The 22,266-nt window shown below is 30.1% G+C and overlaps 1 protein-coding gene across 4 annotated transcripts in view; it reads left to right on the forward strand.

The window, feature by feature from the left end:
• Positions 1 to 22,266, forward strand: part of LOC117180111 (protein sickie) — a 319,545-nt gene that overhangs the window by 240,068 nt on the left and 57,211 nt on the right. For all 4 annotated transcript variants that reach the window (XM_033372441.1, XM_033372442.1, XM_033372443.1 and 1 more), the window contains 2 exons: positions 3,706 to 3,944; positions 6,159 to 6,310. In XM_033372441.1, the coding sequence (XP_033228332.1) occupies positions 3,706 to 3,944; positions 6,159 to 6,310 (391 nt within the window). The remainder of the gene's footprint in view (positions 1 to 3,705; positions 3,945 to 6,158; positions 6,311 to 22,266) is intronic.

A 22,266-nucleotide genomic window follows, 5' to 3' on the forward strand; every position in this document is an offset into this window, starting at 1 on the left:
AATTAAAATTCGAAAATTTTTTCTAAAGCCTCCAGGGGACTTCGTTTTCGCACGAAAAAATTTTATGTGCCCTTATTGCATCCGGACCCACAATTTGTCTCTTTTGCTTAAAACATCAACTATTTGATTGAAGACTCATCTATTCTGAATAAAGGTTCATCATTTGTTATTTTAAAGCCAAGGGTTTTATTTAAAAAATCGACTTTTTACCTTGGAAACTACTATTTTACTGAAAGTTCATATTTTTTGGTAGAAAATTAATATTTTAAATATTTTTAATGTTATTTTTAATGTTATTTTTAATGTTATTTCAAAGAAGTGATTCATCTATTTTTATGACAAATCACGCTGTTTCCCCTGTTTCGAGAGTATTTTGGGCTGTGAAGTCTGAATGATTAAAAAATGAATAATTTTATAATCAAATTTTTCATTATCAAATTTAAAGCCTTAGTTTTTGAGTAAGTAAAATTTTTTAATGCTCCAAATGAATGTTCCGTAGGTTCAAAATTAATGTGAATTATAGATTGCTCTCATTTCAAAATAATTTGACAAGATAACAGTTCATAAAGAAGTATTTTTAACACAGATACAGAATTTCTGAAGCTAAATCACTATAATCAAAAAATGGTTTCAATTATTATTACGTACTCTATGTTACTTATCAAATATAGTTCCTTAAGTCATGAAGTCTCTGACACTGCTTTTGCATTATCTTTAAAGTTTTGAAGCGACTTTTTGGGGGTTTTTTTCAAAATTTTATTTGTCATTTTGTCATTTTATGCGACTAATGCTATAATTTTTAAAGCCTTTAAGTCGATCGGAGCGAGCCATGCATTGCGAAATAATGTACAGGTGTGCCCTCTTTTTTTATTTTTACAAGTAGATGTCAAAGTTTAAACGCATTTACAGTTTTTCTTCTATTTTGCCTTTGGAAGATAAAACAATTTCTCTACAAATTCTTTAAAATTACTTGGAAATAATTTAACTGAATAAACTCCAATCGAATGAAAGCATTGCAGTACCTCAGCAAATGTATCTATTGAAATTGTATTTTCCAATGGCAGGGGACCATTCATTTCGTTAGGGAAGTCAATAATGGATGAACGAGTTGGAAGCTATTGAATGGCGTTTTGCCAAAGATATACGCTAGCTGAATAGAAATTTTTTCTAATGAAAGCTCTCAACTGTTCGCAATGACTGAAGAATAAAAGCAAACCACATTTTGAGAAAAATAGGAAACTGTAACCTTTTCATTGAGACATTTCTGGGTAATTTTACACTAGGTTTTATGATGTTTGTTACGGAAATAATTATGTAATTGCGATGGAGCTAGATCAGTGATGTAGTCGAGGCATGGTGGGCCACAGCGCCGCTAAGGTAGTCTTTACAAAGACCTGGCAGCACCAAACCGCTTTCTTGTTGCACTAAAATTGTTCTACTTAACATTCAATTGGCCATTTATACAGTTTGAAGAATATAATTTTAAGACATTATGGAACCCACTTTATGTCAGGAATACAGCAATACTTCTATTGCGCCTGGTTAAGGAGTGGTGGAGAATAACTTAATAGACTGCCGCTTCCGCTGAAAACGCTTTTTTTTCTGGTTCACGTATGTATGACCACCGTACACACCCCGCAGTTCCTTTTACTTCTATCTGAGGCGTGAAGTCAATTCTCGGAAAGACTATAGAAGGGGGCGCTATTAAAGGGTCTGACTGTATTCGGAATTTCGTGACTACATCTAGTTATCAGGATGGCCACCAACCTGGGGGAATCGGGAGAAAATCGGGAGAAACTTGCACCGGGACAAAACGGGGATAAAGTCGGAGGAAAAAAATACTCCGGGAGGTGTCCCGTATTTCATAATTAATGCGTTTTGTAATTTTTACAAAGTGCCCAATTAGAAAGCATATCATTTTCAACGTTTTTAGAATAATTAAAATTTAAAGATTCACAATGTTTCCCGTTTTGAATGTCACTTAACACTACATGATATGATACTTATTAATAATATATTTATCATCTTTAAAATTTCTATAATTTTAATCCAAAATTATGGCTTTGAATGCGCTATTCTAAAACAGTTTAATCTAAGGCCTTGAAACTAAAGTTTACCTAAAATTAATTTTTATATTAATTCTCGGTTGTTTCAAATTTTAAATATCACAAAATTTTAGTTTCAAATTCAAATAATTATTCAAAATGACAACACCATTTCGCTATTAAATATTTCAAAATTTCATAATAATATAAAGGCCTTGCAACGCTTAAAATTTTAGAATTTCGAAAAATCGAATCATTTTGCAGCATTCTTGTTGTTTATTTGAATTTTTAAAATAATATCTTTCAATTTTCCGATTTTTTTAGTGAAGACTTAAACTAAGAAATCATTTCAAACTGGAAAATTTGAACAATTTTGAAAATTTGCTCAGCGGACAATAATTCTCCGTGTATTTGAGCGCTAAGGTGGTTATTGCATCTGCCGCTTCAATTACCCTATTTTCTAAATTTTTAATCTGAAATCATTCAATTTCGTGTTTCTTCAATTTAAAATAAAATTGTTTACTTTGCAGTTCTTCGATCTAGAAATTATATAATTTAATTCCTTTTTCTTTTTAATTTGTCCAACGTCGTGCAATAATTTTTTCATTTCAGAAGCCTTCAATTCGAAATTATTAATTATTGTTAATTTTTTAAAAATATAATGTTAAAAAATTGGTTTTAAAATTGATTTTGAAATTTGCATATTTTTCATGTTAGGAAATAAAAATCCAGATACGTGAACGCGCGATTTGCGTTCATGAAATTACTTTTAGTGCGTAATAAAAGACATCTTTGCATTTTTCTTTATCAGGCACAAAAATGTCCTTATCCTACTGTTATGATTCAAAAGGGTTTACTGATGCTTAAGGATTTCCGCAATTGATCAAATATGTGAAAAAACTGTGTTTCGCAAAAAGATTTAATTTTTTTATAAATCGCGTTTTTTTCTTTTGACTTTTTTGTTGATTTACCCTCATGTAAAAAGCACATTTTATGATATGCCACTAAGCTAAGAGAAATGATGGTGCGGATTAAACTTATTTTTTATATTTTATGTAATGTTTTTTTATACTAAAAATCATTTTAAAAGTTTTTGAAGTATTTCTTAGATTGAAACATGAAAATTACAGTTTCAAATATTTGGAAATGACAAATAGGTAAAGCTCATTTCGATTGTCCTACACTCTACTCTAAAAATAAAAAAATTAATATTTTCTAATTCTTGAAAGTATAGCTCATAAGAACCACTTGCTTCAATAGTTTTCGCAGAATTTTCTATTTTGAATCCTATTTTATTTTTCAACTGGACATTGCAAAAATATATTTTTTATTTCGTGATTTTGTTATGTTGAGACTGCCTTCCTTCCTGCAGTGAATAATACAACCAATTGCAACCACAATGATTGCCATAAAATTCCAAGAACTTTTCTACAATTTTTATAATTTTTCTGGTAACTTTAAATATATTTTCGGTTAATCTGAAGATATTTTCGGTAAGGCTTAGATGATTTTCAAACCTTCAATTTCCTAAGTTAGAGACCAAGTCTGTAACTTATTTTCTAAGTTTCCATCGTATGTCAAAGTTTCTATTAAAGTATTGACATAAGGATAATGGACATAATGGTAGTTTACTTACGGGTAGTAATTTTTGTTTTGACAGATCAACTAAGAGCGAAAAAATGTATCCCTCAATGTTAGCCCGTGGAAGTGGCACATCGTCTTCCGTGGGTGAGGAAGTGGGTATTGGAATCGGTGTTGGTGTGGAACCTTATTACAGCGTTCCTGTTGGCACTACTGGATGTCCAGGTCAACATTGGTCTCAGCCAACGTCTCCAACACCGGCGCACGCGTCCAGACAGCCTCCTAACCTTTATCAACATGTTCACAAGGATGACGATAGTAAGGACCTTTCAATTTTTTAAAATTGTTATTTACATTTCAATCAGTCAGGAAAATTTCAACTGATATTATTTCTCAGCTACTAACTCGATTCAAAACAGATTAAAAATATTACTAATTAAGTTTCCGAACCGATGTGTTACTACTGCTTTACACTCCTAACTAGGATTTTAAACAAAAATTGTACAAAAGTCAATGAATTTCTATAAGAGACACTTCAAATAACTGTCAAAAATAATAGATTCAAAATTCTTTTACTATTATATATTATTTTATTATTATATATTATATTATTATTATTATATATTATTATTATTCAAAGTTGATTTTTTTTAAATAATCTTCACGGGACTATCCCGGGAATATATTATCAGTCACGGGCGTACTTTTGTAATGCAATCAAGTCATCTGATAAGTAATATCATTGCCAGTATGTCTAATTTCACATATCGGTTACACGGAGAGTCTTTGAATATTAAGGGTCAGGGAAAATAAAAAATTGGCCAGGGAAAAATGAGGGAATTTTGAAAATGAAGTTGTGCGGCCACCCTGATATAGTAGTTAGTATAATTCATTTGCCTTCTATGTCTATTTCTTTTTTCACAGTTAGTTCCCTCTGTCGATTATATTTTTAATTAAAGATATTATTATTTGTTTGTTGATTCAACTGCTATGGTCAACATTTCCTCTTTTTTTAAATACAATTTCAACTGTTTGATTACAAATTAATTTTCGTTGATTGAAGATTCAAACATTTATTTGAGAATTTGTCATTTTTGGTTGAAATATATACAATTTCGTTATTTATTGAAAATTCATCTTTTTTTGGTTGAAGAATCATCATTTTACGTAAAAATTCATTTCTTTGCTCAAAAGTTTAACGATTTTGTTAAGTATTGATATTTTTTTATTGAAAGTACAACTGCTTGTGTAAAAGTTATTCTAATTTGTTAAAAGTTTATTTTTTTTATTTAAGGCTCATCTCTTTAGCTGGAAATTTCACAGTTTAGTTAACATTTTTTTTTTGAAAATTGATCTTTTTTGTTGAAAATTCAACTGTTTTACCATAAAATCTTCTTTTGGCTTTAAAAGTAAACGATTTGGATGAACTTTTCTTACTTAAGTGAAAGATCTTCGTTTGTTAAAAATTTGTCTTTTTAGTTTCAAATTTCATCTTTTTAGTAAAAAATTCATCCTTTTGTTGAAGATTTAACCAGTTTGTTGAAAAATAGTGTCTTTTTGGTGACATTTGATTTTTTATTGAACATCTAATTTCTCTAGTTTTATTTGAAAATTTATCTTTTTTAGTTTAAAAATTCAACTATTTGTTTGAAAAGTCGTCTTTTTTGGTAGAAATTTATTCTTCGTTGGTTGACATAACTATTTTGTTGAAAATTTAATTATTTTGTTGACAATTTAACTCTGGTTGAAAATTTACCTTTTTTTAAAATTCGTTTATTTTCTCTCTGTAAAAAATTGGTCTTTTCGACTCTAAAATTAAAAATTTAGGTTGATTTTTTTGTCATTCTTGCCTCATAAATCTGTTTTTGTTAGAGAAATCGTCTTTTCAGTTTAAATATTCATCTTCTTAGGTTGAAAATTCAACTATATAGGTAAAAATTCTCATTTCTTTTTAAAAAAATCTCGCTTTTTGCTTTGAAGTTATCTATTTCTTTATAAATACAACTGTTTGATTGAAAATAATTTTTTTCGTTGTGTGAAATTCATCTATTTGTTTGAAAAGGCGACTGTTTCTGGTTTATGTTTGATCTTTTTTGTTTGAAAATTCGACCATTTGGTTAATAATTTATCTTTGTAGGTTTAAAATTTAATTATTTTATTGAAAATTCGTCCTTTTAGATCTTAAATTCATATTTTATGGTAGAAAAATCATCTTTTTTGGTTAAAATAAATAAATGTTTAATTTTTTAATTTTTGTCTGAAATTGTATTATTACGTTTATAAAAGATTTTATTTATAAAATGTTTGCAGTATTAAATGCTGGTCTATGGATCTTAGTCTTCAGGGAAAATAAAAAAATGGACAGGGAAAGGGCGCAGAAAATTTTGTAAATGAAGTTTCGTCAGCACTTAAAATGATTTTGTAAGCCTGTGTTTGATTTGCTGTTCAGCTTGAAAGCAAACATCTGTCCAATGAACTTCTGCTTTTCATTGACAATGAAACGAGAACTATTATGTCTTATCTTCTTTTCAGTTCATGGATCTTCAGTTTCCCTGGTATCAACAGCAAGCAGCCTCTACAGTTCTGCAGAAGAAAAGCAAGCACATGAATTGAGGAAATTGCGACGTGAATTACTCGATGCCCAAGAAAAAGTTCATTCGCTGACGAGCCAACTCTCAACTAACGTGAGTACCTACTTCTCTCTATCATAAAATCCTTGAGGAGAATTTTTGCAGTATTTGAAAGATCTCATTATAAGCTCGAAATATACGAGAAATTTAATCTTAAAAAATGCAGAAAGTCGAGAGAAACTTGATAGGTTTGTGAGGCACTAGCTCTCTAGTGAATCTTATTAGAATCCCACTAAGATACGGCGATACTTAAATTAATTCGCTGTATCCTATTAAGCTCGACTTTTGTAGAAAAAAAATTCTAGCACGCGTGCATGAGTTTGAACAGGCATTGGGGGTTAAACGATTTACAATAGTCTGTAATACATCCGGCATAAGAGGTCGATCTGATGAAAAATGATAAACCTTAGACACGACATAACGTGGGCGAATATGCATAAGTATCCAGAACCGGCAAGCTTCTTGTATTCTTGTGAATTTTTCATCGAGGGAGTATGTATCACGTTTACCTATTGTTAACTAGTTTTAAGCTCACAATGCGATTAAGCTGTGTATATGATATCAGAGACACGATTATATATTTAAATCGCTTCAATTTGTAACTTATGTCGTGTAATATTTGTATATGTCCGATAAAGTCAGAGACAGGACTTATAATTCGAATCATCCACCTTGAGTGTTTAGAATTAATCACAATTAATCCGAAGGATCGACAATTAGCGAACAGGTCTTTCCAGTCACTCGATGTGGATTCGAACTGCTGGCGATTAAGATTCAGCAGGTTGTTCATTTTAAGAGGCTTTATTTGAACAAGAGGTTCTTTTAGATCTTCTGTCTGGTTAATCGGATTAAACATTTTTTAAAGCTTTCACAAAATTGAGAAAACTAGTAGAAGTTTCGTGATTTAATTATTAATTCGATATTTTCTTTTTATATATAAATCTTGCATACTTTTGAAAATTTTCCAATTTAGACTTTAATTATTATGAGACCTTAAATTAACACCGATTATAATTGCATATCTTTCAATGTAGACGACTTAGATTTGATCTTTTTAAATATCCATTACATGGGTCTGACTGTGCTCTTGAATCTCCTGATCAGCAATAAAATATGCAAGATTTAGAAAATATTTTTTTTCAGAGACCACTTCATACGTAATTTATATGAAATTTATTAAGTTAAATAGTAGCGCCCTAAATAAAACCTTTAAAGAGGTTGCTTTTGATCCATAAATGTAAGATAGAATAACTGTATTGTGTGTGAAAATTTTTTAGTAATTGGTCTACCTTAAATTCCTGAAAATTCTATATAGAAAATTGTAAACAGCTAGAGAATTTGTATTTTGTCCCTAAAAAGCTTGTTTTTTATTTTAAATGGTTGCAGAATAATATAAGAAGAAGAATATTGCGTGAGAAAGTGCGATTATTTGTGTTTAGGGGTGGTTAATGCCCTTTAGGGTAGTTTTTACCATCTATATGATGCAGAGTTTTAAAAATGTTTCTTAGAAACCAATAGTGCACGTTATTTATATGAAATTTTGTCAATTAAGTCAAAAAATGTGTAACTAAACTTTCAAAGAGATTGTTTTTTCACCCATAAAAGCGCTCCCTACATTTCTTTCTGTTGGTGAAAGGATCCTACCATTTTTCTTTTATTAAAAAAAACTGTCTTGAAGTTCTGCTAGGCCCTTTTAGTTCTGTTAATAAATTTCATAATTTTTTATTTAAAAAAAATAATAAAGGCTCAAAAAGTAAGTTAGTTCCTTAACAATTTGTTTTCTCAAATTATATGCACAGAATTTGCTCTACAATATAAAAAGCACATTCTATATAATGAATAAAAAGAATAGCAAAGAATTTATATTTTATAAGGATTCATATGCTAGTATTTTAAAATATATTTTCATTTTTTTATTTACCCGAAAATTATGTATTTTTAATTGCTAAAAAAAGCCTTAAGCCCTCGTTCTATAAACAAGCAAAAGAGTCCAAATTTTTAAGATTCTTTTACTTTTATTATTTTAATTCTATTATCATTTTTACATACATACAATTCTACCCTATTGATATCAAGTCGGCAATATAGGCTATGTCCATATTGGGTAAATTATAACTAAAAGTACATTTTAAAGCACTATAAGAATCTATAAAATATGAAAAATTTGTTTCTTTTGTGCAGTTTGAAATTCAATATTTCCTTCTATCTAACATCTGTTGTATTCATAAAATTTAGAACTTAATTATCTATATAAATAACAAATACTTACTCAATGGGGTGAAATAATTGTTTAGCTTTTAATCTCTATTGTTTTGAAACAAAAACTAAGCAAATTCATTTCAGACCTAAAACGTGTTTATTATTATAGAAGAAGTATATTTTCGGGTTGAGTTTATGATGAAAATGCAATGAAACAATTCCAATTTTTTTTATTTTCATCGGAATATGAATTAAGAATATTTAAAAATTACTTTTAAAATGCGTTCTGGTATCTTTATATAAATCAGTTCTTGACATACGTATCCAATCCTTTTCGTTCATTTTAAACGAGAATAACTGTCTTTCCGAGTCCTCGCTTTTCCCTGCAATTTTGCATATCTGTTTGCGCCGAAGTAGGTGCAGTTTAAAAATGCGCGCCTTAAGAGAGCGCAGTCGAAGATACACGATCTCGGTCGTTCGTCAGTGTTCGTGAGATCTCTTGGCATTGGACCAATCGAATGAATAGCGGGTCATTGCGCCCGGATCACGGCCTCAACCAATAGAAAGAGGTTATTTTCCATAGTCTTTCCAATGTGTATACGATGTGACTATAGCGATCGTCAACATTGCAGTCTGCGCTCAGACGCGCTACGTGTTACATATGTAATGTATGCTCGGTCCTGTTAAGGAAAAAAATATATTCGCTCCTTGCGCCCCGCGAAAAATTCAAATCAGGCTTACTGATTTAACTCTCGGTGAAGCAGAGTTTGAAATTGTGTGTGATGAAAAGGAACCAGTTTAATGATCTAGATGTTACTGTGAAGCTGTCAAAGGATATTGAAATGACAAGAGTAAATCTATTGTGAATGATGCATTTTAGTGAATTTTAAAATTGGAGTGTTATTTCAAATGTAAATAGTCTTTTATGATTACATCTTTAAATCTTCAGAAAATGATAACTAGAATTAGGAATACGAACATGAGGATTGTTTATTTATAATAGTGAAACAGAAAAACTCGGAGGATGATCCACGATAACCAAAATTAAGTGCTCTGCGGATTTTTGAAGGAAAGCTGGATAAACGTAATTTCTCTATTTATATTATTGTAATTAAAATGGTAATAATTTTCAAGATTGGGTGACCCGGATCGCGAATCAGCGACCTTTGATTTTAGTTATCACTTATGTAAATTTCGTGAATCCCAGCATTGTCTGACCTTTAGGAAAGACTCCGATTTAAAAAAAAAACGGTTTTTTATTTATTTCGATTGAAAGACATCGATTTCAAATCACCGATTGTGGAATAGTCATAAAAGTTAGGTAGATGCGATTTGTTTAAAATAACTTACAATTGTAATCAAATTATTAGATTATAATTTGTCAAATAAGAGAAAGCCTGATAAACAAGAAACATTAACTGAAAATTAACTCTCGAAAATAACACTAATCGTTTAAGACTAATTGCCTTTAATTAGGATGTTTACTAATTAGCAAATCAACCGTGGGGAAGGTATTTAACTTAAATACGCCCTTAATTTTATTTGTAAATAAACATACATTGTAAACTGGCTAATTAAATTCTTTCAATTTTGTTTGAGAATTATGATTCTTAATTAGGAAATTAAAAAAGAATTAGGCTTGCGAAACACGGAGTTAAAAGAGCATAAAATCATGATTAACTGATCGTAAGAGCGAGAGTTCTATGATGGTTTACAGATGTTAAAATAAAACGGAAGTAGCGTAATGTGAGTCCGTCTGCATACAAAAAGCACAATTACCATCGTTCAATTATCGTCACTAGAATTTCGTTCAAAAGCGAGCCTTTCGTGAAAGAAGAGAAAAAAAAACATTTCTTGATCACTAGACGAGAACAAAATTTAAATAGGATCAACAGTAATGAATAGAGATCAATTACAATAAAAGACTACTTTTTGTTAAGAAAATATAAATTTGCTTTTATAGTTAAACAAATTTACGAAAAAGTTAAATTAAGGGGTTAGTACAGGAACTTTGATGTTTTTGTTAAGAAATTTTTTTTCACATTAATAATTATTTAATAGATTAAAACTCTTTACACATAAATATTGACATCAAATAGTATTAGAAAAAATTTTGTTTATTTTAATTCCATCGTAAATATGGCTGGTACAGCTGCCTGACGGAATTGCAAATTTTGTAAATTTTTTTTTTACCATAAATTGTTTAATGAAGGGTTAATATTAATCAATATCGTTTTAGTTAAACAATCTTTGGATTTGATATTTTTCTCTATAAAATTGTATACGATATCAATGATATAATGAAATTTCAATAACTTTTCCTATTGAAAAATCAGTCAATAAAAACCTTAACTTCAGTGAATTTTCATTGATTTCAAGGGTATTAACGCATTAAAAACACTGTCTACCGTTACGGAACTTTCCTTAAGACCTTTGTCAGCTCATTCAGGGCTAAAGTTGTGGGAAATTCCGTAACACTAACCATAGCGCTATACTTGACCGGTTGTTTGTACGGAAAATTCCGCAATACAAGCCCTAACATTATACTTTACAAGGTAGCTTACGGAAAATTCCGTTATACTAGTCAGTACTAAAAAAATATGCTTATACACGTTGCGCCTTAAAAGGGAGATTGCCTTTAATTCATAAAATTACTGGGATCATTTCTTAAGGGTTTTCATTGAAATGGTTGGCATTAAATTCACTAAAATTTGTTTGAATGTAAATTAGCGAAATTGATTTTTGAAGTCCAGTTAATGAGATCTTAAATTTTTTAGATCAACATTGCTTGATTCTCGTAGAAAATATTAAGCAAAATTTTTCTTTTTTTCTATTCTTTTACAAATATTTTGACTGTAGAGTGGAACGCAAGAACTTCTTTAAATAAAACTGATCTGTTTTTATTAAAGATATTAAAAACGAAGTCTTGCAATTATTATTATACCATTAAGCATATTTCTTTCAGGGTAAGCGAAACACTTTTTATAAACTATTTGTCGCCATACTTTTCTGTCCTGGCATATTGTTTAGCTTTCTTCGCATTCATGCATTTTTTTCTGCAAGTTCTCGTGTTTCTATAACTTCTTATGTCTCTTCGAATTATAGTATCATTTACACATTCTAACCATTCTTTCCGCGATCTGCTTCTGGACACACTGCCATTTACTTTACCTTGATACACTTGTTTCGTCAGTTATGTATCTTTCATTCTCTCAAAATGCCCGAACAATCTTCACGAATTTCTTTCATATTAATCAACTAGTGTCTCCTCTACATCGCATTCTTTGAGGATTATCTGATCACTCACTTTGTCCATCAGCGTTTTACCGCACAGCATGTGCATTTTTAAACACCTTTGACTTTTGAACCTAAAAGATTATTTTTCAAACCAAAAAGATTAAATTTGAACCAAAAACAGTTTAATTTTTAGCAAAAAAAATATGACATTTTAACGCGCAAATATATCAACGTGAAAATCACTTTCAATAAAAAAAATAGACTAAAAGAAATTCTAACCATTATTTAGGATACGTAAACTTATGAAAATGTTTTGATTTCTTGATAATTAAATACAATAAAAGACCCCAACGATTATGTTCCTCTTAAAATGTTCGTGGGGTAACAGATGACCACATTAAAAAATTTAACCAATGTTTACCACATAATTTTATGAAAGTTTCTCTGTTTATTATTAATTAAACATAAAAATCTATATTTAAAAAAAAACTCTTAATCATAATATCCCATTTACTTGGAACTTTCATTTAAATTTGGTTCAGCTTCATCGTCAAAAGATATGAATTCTTAAAAAGAATTTACTTTGTACCAAATATAGTTAGATTTTCTTATTGAGTTATTCATTTCGCATTTAAGACCCAATTCTAAAATCCAGATAATTAGTCTTAAATTTAGAAAAGCTTTGCTTAAATCCAGAAGAATTTTGCTTATAAATTTAAAGCAAATATTTTTTCACTTTTTATTCTTTTACAAATAACTTGAATGTAGAATGGAACGCTTTAATATACTTTGCATCAAATTCGACAAAGTCTGGATGTAAGCAAGATTTAATTAAATTTGAGACCTTCATATCATAATTCCAGAATATACTTCTGGAGTCAAATTTTGTTTGATATGCAAATAAATTGTGCTGAATTGAAGCTGAAGAATTGTAAGTTCCAACGATTTTAATTTATTTTTCTGGTAGTAAATCTAATCTGTAGTACCTTCAAAAAGTACTAAGCAAAATTCATTATGTAAAACTCAGTATCTTTTTAGCATCATATTTAATCAATTTTTCACTAGCAATTTATAAACCCAATCGAAAAGTGAATTTGAAATAGAAACATAAATATAAATAGAGTGGAAGGCGTGATTCTTTTGTAGATTGAGTAGATTCAGTAGATGATGGTGAGATGGTCGATTGAACCTGATGCGTGGTTGCTCCAGATCACCTACATCTAATATTATCATCTTACATACGTCCTATGATCTCTTTGGTCGGTAAAGGATGAAATTGTATAGGGGTCGTGCTCTACACTGTCTTGTTCGATATATGTACCGAATATATATCATAGACAGTCTACATTTTGCTAAAGCCGGGGTGGCCGTAAAGCGTAAGGCATGGAATGCCTGTAAATCAGGGTAAATTAACGGAATGTTGTTAGTCAAGGATTTTGACACAAATTTTACAAGGGTCAGGAAATTTCTATTAGAGCAACTTTAAAATTTAAGTAACTGTTAAAGATAATAAATATGGAAATTTTGCAACTCAAATTTTGCAGCCACCCTGATATAATATTCTTGTTAGGAAATTATTTTTGAGTTGAAAATTCTACTATTTTTTTTAGAATTCTTCTGTTTTTTGGTTAAAAAATTCGTCTCTAAGAGCATAAATTTAATCTTTTTTAGATAAAAATGCAACTGTTTGGTTGAAGAATGATCATCTTTAGTTGAAGATTCAACTGTTTTGTGGAAAATTCGTCTTTTTCATGGAATGTCACTTTTTTATTTAAAATAAAAGTATTTTTTGTTTAAAATATCTACAATACATTATTTGTTGAAAATTCATCTTTGTTGGTTGAAAATTGAACTTCATTGATGAAGGTTGAACCACTTCGGTAAAAATCATTTTTTATTGAACGTTTATCGTCTCACATAAACATCTCTTTAGTTGAAAATTCGTTTTTTGTTTTCAATTAATTTTTTTAATTAAATTTGAATTAAATTTTAACAACATGTTCTAGTTAAAACTTTATTATTTTTAATAAAAATTAAACGTTTTTAATTGACAATTCATCTACTTCCGCGTAAGTTGAACTGATTTGCTTTAAAAAAAGTTTATTATAAGGCTCTATGTAGTTCAAAATAGGACTATTTTGTCTTCTTGGTTTAAAAATTAATCTCTGTTAGAAGAAATGTTATTTTTTTTAAAATAAAAATGCAGCTGAGTGGTTGAAAATTTGTTTTTTGTAGTTGAAGATTTTGCTATTTTACGGCCGGTTCTAGTTTAAAAGATATACGCTAAGCCAGGGTAAAAATAATTGTATTTTGACTATGATAAGGAAAGATACCAGGACCTATACTAAGTCGAAATCAACTTTAGATGCGTTTTTTCCCAAAAGCCATTTTTTAATGTTCCAACTTCAAAAATACTCTGGCGACTCGTTTTTCAATCTAAATCTAAAAAGTACGTTAATCCGACAGTCTGTCCCAAAACATAATTCCATACCGGTCATAAAGGGCCCCTTTCTTGCAGACGTCTACATTTTATTTGATAAATTTTACCTATTGAAACTATATAATGATAAAATTGTGCCAACAAATTAAATTAAACTACCTTTTGGCAATCATTGATAATAAAAAATAATACCTTCTCTGATGAGAATGTAATTAACCAGGGAATTTTGAAAATGAAGTTTTCCGACCACCCTGTTGGCCAAGTGTACATAGCCTTTGCTTTTGTAAAGCTAAAGACCTTGCATCCTTCAGTTTTCTCGTTTCATTTTTATTTTTCCTCTTCCGCGAGTTCTTAGTGATGTGATTGGTCGGTTCACGACTCACGTCTTCTCCTGTATCGGAAAGTATCTTAGGCACATATAAGGAGAAAAGCGCTAGGCAGCTCTTCCTTCTAAAACAATCCTCGTAACACAACACATCAGGAATATTTTTTCAAAAAAAAATATTGGTATTTACCTTGATCTAAAAAAGAAATTATTTGTTGTCCGTCTTTGTAAGTTTTTTAAAATGAGACATTACTCAAATTCGTCAAACAAGCAACAAGGGAAGATAAACGAAGGTGTAGTCACTCGTAAGCATTTCGCATTCTCCGAACGTTTCTCTGTGACTATTTTTTACTTTTGTTTTTCCTGTTTCTGCTTTTATGGTTTCTACTGCCTTTGGCTCCTTGAGAGAAACGACCAGTGTGAACTAAGTTTGCCTTGACTTTCTTGATCCTTGGAACAGTTGTTAGAAGACTATAGATTCTTCCAGGATTGACACACAGCTGTTCAGTTGTTTTAAACAATTTTCCAGGTAACTTTAATAATTACAGAGTTTCTATTTCTACTTGCCTGGATAACCTTGCGTTGTCAGGGAATTTTTATATACCTGGAAAAACCCTGAAGAATTATAATTTTTTGTAAGGCAGGGAATTTTTTCGAGAGCGTGCTTAATTTTTGTTGTCAACTATCATATAAAATTAAATGTTAACGTTTTTCAGTTGTAAAAGTAGTTTTATGCTACTGGATTGAACTAATGAGTTCTTATTACTCCTGTTTTTACATTTACAGTTAGATATTTACAAGGGCAGAAAAGAAACCGTTTATAATGAGTCGGGAAGTTGTATTAAAAATTAAAGTCAATAATTTAGCAAAAAATGCAAGATGCTTGAATGGCTCCGTACTGTGAATAATTATATCTTTGAAAAATCATGAGGTGTCTGGAAAAAACCTGGCATTGTCACACTTTTTCCATGATTTGAGTAGATATCCTGAATTACTAATTCTGCCTCAAAGAACTTTCGCACGAAATTTCAAAAAATCCTAAATATAAAATAAAATTTATTCATTTTTAAGATTATGCAGTGTCGAATAGTCATTTTAAAATAACTCAATTCTCTAAATTTTTATATGATTAATTTTTCCAAGATATTTTGGTAATAAAATTGAAATGATTTAATCTCAAAGCTATAAAAAGCGAGATAAAAAGGAATAAAGACGCTTTCTGAGAAATATTCTGACAAAGGTCGCGACAACTCAGCGATGCTAATTTCGAGTGGACCTTTAAGAAATTCCATTATTAACAACCATAATCTTTATTAATCGATCGTGGCGGAGACAGTAGTAGCGCGGCTTCTCGTTGCTTCAGTAACGGGGACGTAACGCACTCAATAAATTTAACTGGTGGGTAATTTCCCCTACAACAGACAAATTAAAATGAACTCTGGAAGAAATTGCTCAATTAAATCGCCTATCATCTTCCAAAATTCATTTTCTGATTTTATCTGCAGCTCATTATAAAATATAAATACATACTTATAATGTACGCACTGTGTAAATAATTATAACCTACTCCACTTTTCAGATAAAATATAGATTGTCCCAATTATTTTAATAATACCCCTGAAATTAATTTTAAATCTTTTTAATTTATCTTAATAAAAAGCTTCTGCTTATCTTAAACAGACTTCATAAATTAAGTACCATTATATCAATTGTTGCTGGGTTTAAACTTTAAAGATGCAGTTGTCAAACGTTGTCACTTAAATTTAAAAAAAAAAATCTAAAACGGGAGTCACTTCTAAAACTTTTCCCTGTGACATGCATTGGTTCTTTTGGAAACTGAAAAGCAGAATTTAAGGCAGAAGGGAAATGGGGGAATGGATTCTATTTGTAGCCGTTCGTCGTAAACGTAAAGAAAAGGATCTCGGTTGAGTTTCCCATCTGTGGGTGCAAACTGCAGAAGTTGAAGGGTCAATCTTCAAAACTTGAAAGGGGCTGGGAAAATCTTTTAGCTTTTTGAAATACATTTCAAACCTAATGTGTGCGACATATTCCTATGATTTTAAGTTAGAATAGTTTACAAAATAGTTCAATTTCAAAAAAAAAGAATAATTTCCTACCAAAAGAGATACATTTTCAACTCAAAAAGAAAAATTTTCTACAACAGTGTAATTTTAAGCTAATAAGTTAATTTTTCGACAAAAATTGACTTTTAATCATGAAAAGATTCATTTTCAACAAAAGGACGAATATTTTCGTTAACAAACCAGTTTCAAACAAAAAAGATTATTTTTCCACCAAAAGATGAATTGTCAACATAGAGGGACGATTTTTTTACAGACGATAATTCTAAACTTTTAATCAAAAATAATTAATTTTCAACCAAAAATTGTTGTACTTGCGCATTCCTTATTGTGTTCTATTCAATCAGTTGACATTGAAGTAAAAGACGAGAAAAGGGTGAATAATGGGAAAAATGATAAGTTTCTTGAAAAAGAGGAATTATTTTTAAAAAGTGGAAATTAGAGGAAATGTGAAAATCTAATTTTTATTTGCGAATTTTTTTAGAGTTCTTTTAATTGAGGCCAACCCATTTTTTACCTCAATTTTTCAAAAGAAATCTATTTTTATTAAAATGTTATACAAAATATGTTTAAAAATATTAGCAATTTTAGAAATGTGTGATATTTTTTGGATTATTTCTTTTTCTAGTTGGAAAATGCAATAATTTGAATATATTGGTTTTTAATCATCACCAAAAAAAGAATGAGATAGTTTGACTGAATTCTGAATATCTTCTCGTGACTTTTTCACCTGCGACTTCAACTTTGAATAAGAAATGCATTACGACCAATTTATTTTACGAGCCTGATACTCTGTGAGTCAAGTCCCCAGTGTTAGAGTTGAACCGTTGTAAATAGAGACTGGGACCTGCTGGGGGACCTTCGGGAGACTCGCTCAAGTCATTGTCCTTCTCGATATCATTGTACGATCGAAACCTGGACCTGGCGAACTAAAAGCGTTTACAAATGCCCACCACGTTTCTTCGGCTACTAAACTGCCTTACCGTGCTATTATTATTCAGTTTGTTTCTGCTTAGGCGCTTAGGGGTCTTAGGCTTAGTTAGGGGCGTGCAAGGATCCTCCCTGGAGGGACTTTCGACTTTAAGAAACCGAAAAAAACTGTGCACGACTCTGGGAAAATAAAAGCTCGAGAAAAAGCGGAAGGAAGCATATCTTTCAAGTCCTCATTATAAATACGAAAGAGGAGATGAAATATATCTGGTATTTGAGCCTAAAATCCAATTTTATGGACCCGGCAAAATACGTTTGCCTCCATTTATTGGCTTCTTATTTATACTAATAGCAGAAAAGTGCCGGTGGTTAAGTTTTTGTATTTATCTCAAATCATATATTTTTTTTATTTTCTTCAAACTCGATATGGAGGTATAAAACTATCAAATATAAATCAACATCGACAATTGAAACTTTTTTTTTTTAAAATACCATTTAGTTTAGAGGCGTTTCAAAAACTACGTGACTAATTGAGTAAAAACTAATTTGTTAAGAATTCAACAATTTTGTTGAAACTTCGTCCCTTTCCCTTAAAAACTTAAATAATATAATTGTTTGTAAATACAACTGTATGGTTGATAAGTATTTTCTTGAAAAAAATCAACTATGTGATTAAAAATTCAACTATTTTTTTTTAAATTGAATTATTTTGTTGAAAACGCAACTTTTTTTTGTTTTGTTAAGAGGTCATCCTTTTTGCGACGATTCAACTGTTTTCTTGAAGAGATTTTGTGACGATCTGAAATGCTTGAAAAAATAATGCGTGACTTTATTTTACATTTTGTCTAGTTTCGGTTGACATTTTTTTAGTCGAGAATTTAACTACCGTTTTGTTGAAAATTCCTCTTTTTTGAATTGAAAATTGTATTAAGTTGGCATAAAATTCAAGTTTTTGGTTGAAAACTCATATTTTTGGGTTAACAATTCATCTGGCTCGAAAAAAATTCGCCTTCTTGGCTTGAAAATCCAACAATTTGGTTAAAAATGCAAAATCGTTTTTAGTTAAGTTTAATTTTTTCTGTTTAATACTTCGACCATTTGGTTGGAAATTGAACTATTTGGTGACAAATTTTTTTTTGTGGTTGAGTGATGAAAATTCGCTACTTTTATTTTGTTGGTAATTCAGCTATCTAAGTTAAAAATTCAACTATTTTGTTGAAAATTTAATTCTGGCCTTGAAAATTCAACTGTTTTTTTTAATTATTCTTTTTTATAGAAAATTCGTCCCTTCGGATTCAAAATATATTTTTTCCTCGTTCTTGGTTAAAAATTCAACTATCTTCTGAAAAAAATTTCGCTTGAAATTTCAAGTTCAACTATTTGGTTAAAAATGCAACTATTTGTGGTTGGTATTTAATATTTTTTGTTCGAAAGTTTAATCATCTAGTTGAAAAATCTTCTTTTTTGGTTGGAGGTTCATCTTTTCGGGTTTTTAAGTCAATGTCTTTCTAAAAAAATTCGATTTTTTAGCTTTAAGTCTCAAGTATTTCATTGAAAATTTCATCTCTTTTGGCAGAAAATTAATCTTTTTGTGTTGAAAACTCAGCTATAGTATTGCAAATGTTAAAAATGTATTTTTGGTTGTAAAGTCCGTTAAAATATCATGTTTGCATATTTTGGGCTTTTAGGCGTTTGTCAAATGAAATCAAAGGAAAAAGTTTGACCTTAAAATGGAGAGGGGGGTGGGGTGTTTGTATTTGTGACGACACCCTGAGGTTTTCAAGCTTGTGTGATAACCTGTGACGATGAAGGAATGGGATGGAAAAAGTGTTAAAAATTGCTTGATGTAGGTCGAAGTTTATGAACGGCCCCTTATTTAATTCAGCCCTCAGACAAATCTTACCTTTCGGTGTAATTTGAATTTTTCCTTCCACTTCTGCAATTACTGCAGCGAGTGTAATTAATACAGACACGATTATCCATCTCGCGACACTAATGTCGTTATTGCAACAAATAAACAGGGAACGTCAATGATTGGCCCATTTTCTGAATCGACTTTATTTATAAGTCACTGGATTAGTAATTCTATTGACTAAGACTTTTTGAGTCTTATACACTCTCCCGCCTCCAACGTATGTACTCACAATTAATCATGCTCCATGCTCTTGTCACGTTCAGATTTACATAAGGTACTTTGTATCTTTCTGCCCTTTTACTCATAAATTTCAACACCTTCAAACAAGGCCCACGACTTTTAGGTACAAGGTACCAGAAGTGAATTAATTCAGGCTACGGTAAATAAAGAGACGACCCTGTATTTGGTATCAGGTATATCGTATAAAATAAATTATAAAATTATAATTGTCCCATTTGTATATTAAATAACAATTCTGAAACTTCCAGCAGGAAGAATTTTTCTACATTTTTATTCTTCTAATTTGTAGATTTTAAAGATATTTCTTTGCAGGTTGTAACAAAGAAAAAAGCGTAGTTCAATTAATTAGAATTGTGGTTTAATATGATTTAATATGGTTTAATTTGGTCCAACTTTCCATAGAATTCTGGTTCATGGTATATTGTATTTAACCACACTGATAAATTTCGATTATAGGGTACATGATCTTGGATTTAAAAATTTGGAAGAGCAATCAATGGATATTAAATCGTAAAATCTAGATATTAAGTTTTATATTCCAGAATTTAAAAAATTAACATCCATATGATACAGCTTAATATCTATAGATTGTTGTCCAAAAATTTTAAATCTAAGATCATGAACGGTATTATTAATTTATCTTAGTACAGAGTTCTTTTCATAGGAAACTATGAAACCTATATGTCTCGACTTTGATTAAAAGCCCTATCCAATCACTTTAGCTCTAAATGTCATGTGAAATCATATATGAAATAATATGAAATCGCGCGAGTAATTTTACGGATGAAACCACTTCTACTTTCAATTTGTTCCATTTTTAAGTTTAATTGTAAGATTGTTTAACATTAAAGGCTTGGATTAGGTTTATTATATATTAGAAAATAATATCCTAAAATTTAGAAACGAAGTGTCAACAAATTGTTTAAATAAAAATAATACCTTCTCTGATGAGGATGTAAAAAAATTAATTTTAAAGCCTTGTACAAAAATCGCTTAATTTAGATGGCTACTTTGAAATTGTGAAATTTTGGTTAGAACCATACTTTTGTCTATAAAGCCTTTTTTATATTTTATTTATTACAAAAGTTGGTTTAGTTAGAAATAAGGTTTCTTAAAGTCTTTTTTGACCAATTTTAAACAGAGACTGCCTAGTTTTTAAATTTTCGTATTTGAATTGATTTCACTTTTGACATTGCAAAATAATGTATAATAATCTAGCTTGAAATATTATAAAACTTTAAAGACTTTAATATGAAAATGCACTGACTAATATTACGGAATTTTCCGTTAAATTGACCGACCCGGTATAGCGCTTACGCTAGGCTTATGCTATTATGATGGGAAATTTCCCATAGGTAGGCACAGTTCGTAAAATTATTCTAATAATTTTTGAAAGATGTTTTCCTATTTTTACGTCAGGGAATTTATAATTTTGTTTACAAATTTCTAAAATTCACAATCATACGATTCTTTCTGCAAATGTTTTCTTCTTCAAAAAATCATTTGTCGTGGCGAATCGTCAAATTTCGAATTTTCGATATTTTAAATTAAGCTTAATAACTACATTTAAATATTGTTTACTTTAAAAAAATTAGAAACTGTTAAGTTGTAGAGAATTTTTTCCCCTACAAGATAAGCCAGGGTTGATTAAAATGCAACCACTTTTTAAAAATTGGTAAAGAAGACAGTAAGAAATGTTTTTCTTTCATGAAACATGACTGATAATATAATTTCAATTCTTAAAATGATTGAAAACTTTTTGCTCGTAGAGACCTCTTTTTTGGCACAACAAAATAAAAGTTAAAATGATTCAACTTTGGAATTGCACAATACTGAGCATTAAAGTAAAAAAGTTCAATTGTAAGTTGAAAATTGTTTGAACACTTAAAATGTTAAATTGTTTGGTTTTGACGGTTTGAATTTAGAAATTTGATGTCCAAGAAATAACCGGGAATTATGTTCATAGTTTTAAATGACCACCCTGCTTGAAGATTTATCTAAAGTCGAAAACTCACGAATTCAAAGTTTTTCTTTGAGTTTTCGTTGAAATAGTGAAGAAGTTCGTAGATTCGGGAACCTGTTGAAAGGTTCTCTGCTTATTCAATAGTCCCTTAATTGACAAACAATGAGTCACTGTATTTGAGGGCTCTTACCCTTTCCCTAAAGACTTAATGGGGCTTCAGGAAAGGGGCTTCTTCATAGTAATTTTCCGTCGAAAGATGATTGGCATTTGGTCCTATCGAGTATGTAGACAAGCTTATGAAGATATTTAGATATTCGGCAGTCCCTCTTAGAGAATTTATAAACCTCGGTAATGCCCCAACCGCGTAGGAGTTCCGTTAATACTGAGATACGCGAGATGCCATTGAAGTTGACGTCTGCTACATTCGACCAGTCAGGATACAAGGCATACTTTGTTTTCCAACCCGTTTTAGTAATTCCATTTAAGAAAATCTAATTTATAACTTTCAAACAAAATTAAATTATGTTCTTGGACAAGCTAGGCTGTTCTTAAATATCGAGGATTATAATAAAAGTAGAACAAAATGACCTGAGAGTTTCACGTTGTTCTTGACTAGATGTCATTTTACGGCACACCTCGGAGTAACAATTCTGTAAATATGCATATGAATATAAATATAA

Source organism: Belonocnema kinseyi, chromosome 9 (assembly GCF_010883055.1).
Source record: "Belonocnema kinseyi isolate 2016_QV_RU_SX_M_011 chromosome 9, B_treatae_v1, whole genome shotgun sequence".
NCBI classification, from domain to species: Eukaryota; Metazoa; Arthropoda; class Insecta; order Hymenoptera; family Cynipidae; genus Belonocnema; species Belonocnema kinseyi.